This window comes from Crocodylus porosus, unplaced genomic scaffold (genome assembly GCF_001723895.1).
Source record: "Crocodylus porosus isolate Cpor-Errol unplaced genomic scaffold, CroPor_comp1, whole genome shotgun sequence".
NCBI classification, from domain to species: Eukaryota; Metazoa; Chordata; order Crocodylia; family Crocodylidae; genus Crocodylus; species Crocodylus porosus.
The window spans coordinates 54,726,896-54,728,160 of record NW_017728907.1 but is presented as its reverse complement, the minus strand read 5'-3'; the positions used below and the strand labels follow the sequence as shown (position 1 = coordinate 54,728,160).

The 1,265-nt window shown below is 37.5% G+C and overlaps 1 protein-coding gene across 1 annotated transcript in view; it reads left to right on the top strand.

Moving 5' to 3' along the window:
• Positions 1-568: 568 nt before the first annotated feature.
• NDC1 (NDC1 transmembrane nucleoporin) overlaps positions 569-1,265 on the top strand; it is a 28,625-nt gene continuing 27,928 nt past the window's right edge. Inside the window, exon 1 of the mRNA XM_019530631.1 lies at positions 569-594. Coding sequence (XP_019386176.1) covers positions 569-594 — 26 coding nt within the window. The remainder of the gene's footprint in view (positions 595-1,265) is intronic.

Below are 1,265 nucleotides of genomic sequence, written 5' to 3'. Positions count from 1 at the left end.
GTGTAGTCTGGAATGTTTTAAGGAACTGAAAAGTCCTTAGAAGTGTATAGAGCACAGACCATCTGCAGGGGCTTCCTCAGCCTGACGAAGGCTGTTTGTACCCAAAAGCTTACTAAAAAAGAATTTTTCCAACTATTTGAGTTGGTCTAGTAAAAGATAGTGGATTTACCAAAAGAACCTTGTCTGTCTAGAAGTGTCTGTTAACTTTTAACTGAAGGCAGTACTCCCGACTTTGTAATTAACCCCTAAATTTCTTTTTAAAAAATTGGTAATCCATTTACCACATCTCAAAAATATAAGCTTAGAGGTTTCTTAACTACTCAGAGGTTTCTTAACTACTCAAATTGGCCTATGGTTGGTCTATGGTTAGGCGAATTTGAATAGTTAAGAAACCTCTGAGTTCTAATACCACCTAAAGCTGGCAGGGCTTTGGACAAACAAAGAAAGTTTTTCATGCTTGTATCTGTATTCCACTGACCAGAGAATTTTGTCTCTCTCTCCACCTCTATTTTCCTCATTTTTAAAAGAAGGATAAAACCTGCCTTCATGAGTATTTTTAAGGGGGAAGATGAATATTTTTAAGTGGAAAAGATGGTAAATATTTTAGATAAATAATGTATAGCATTTTTTGGAATTTGAACAATTCCTCCTCTACTATAATCTTAACTCTAATGATGCTGAATATAAATTTGGTGTATTTTCAGTGTAAGCTGTTAGAATAAAAACAAGTTTTCCTTGCATATGCTTGCAATGAAATAATGGCCATTAGATACTGAAAAACAATGGGTTTTCATGAAGTAAAAGACCCAGATATGCAAAATTCTTGAGCCTTTTCTCTTAACAAACCAACAAGCAACTCCCCAACCCATAGTATGTGTTCTGGTGAATGAAAGGAGGCACTGGGCTCAAATTTTCAATGTTTTTGGTGCGTTTCAATATTATTGGTACATACAAGAGCAAGAAGGGGCTCTGCTTAAATATTAGATGAAAAAGGTTGCCGAATGATGTTTGCAACAGCTCTTCCTCTTAAATCATGTGCATTAAATGTTAGTGTAAAGCCCTGCCGCGTCACATACATTACGCAATTCCCCGGTCAGTCATGTCATAAACGTAGACCATGCAAAGTCATCATCACACTGTAAAAATGGCTCTCCAGGTATAAAAAGGGCCTCCCTGCGCTGAAGTTGGGGCTTGAAAATATCTAACAACTCTATAACTCGTCTCTACCCAGCTTGATGCCGAATGCGCAGCAAGGCCCTGAGGTC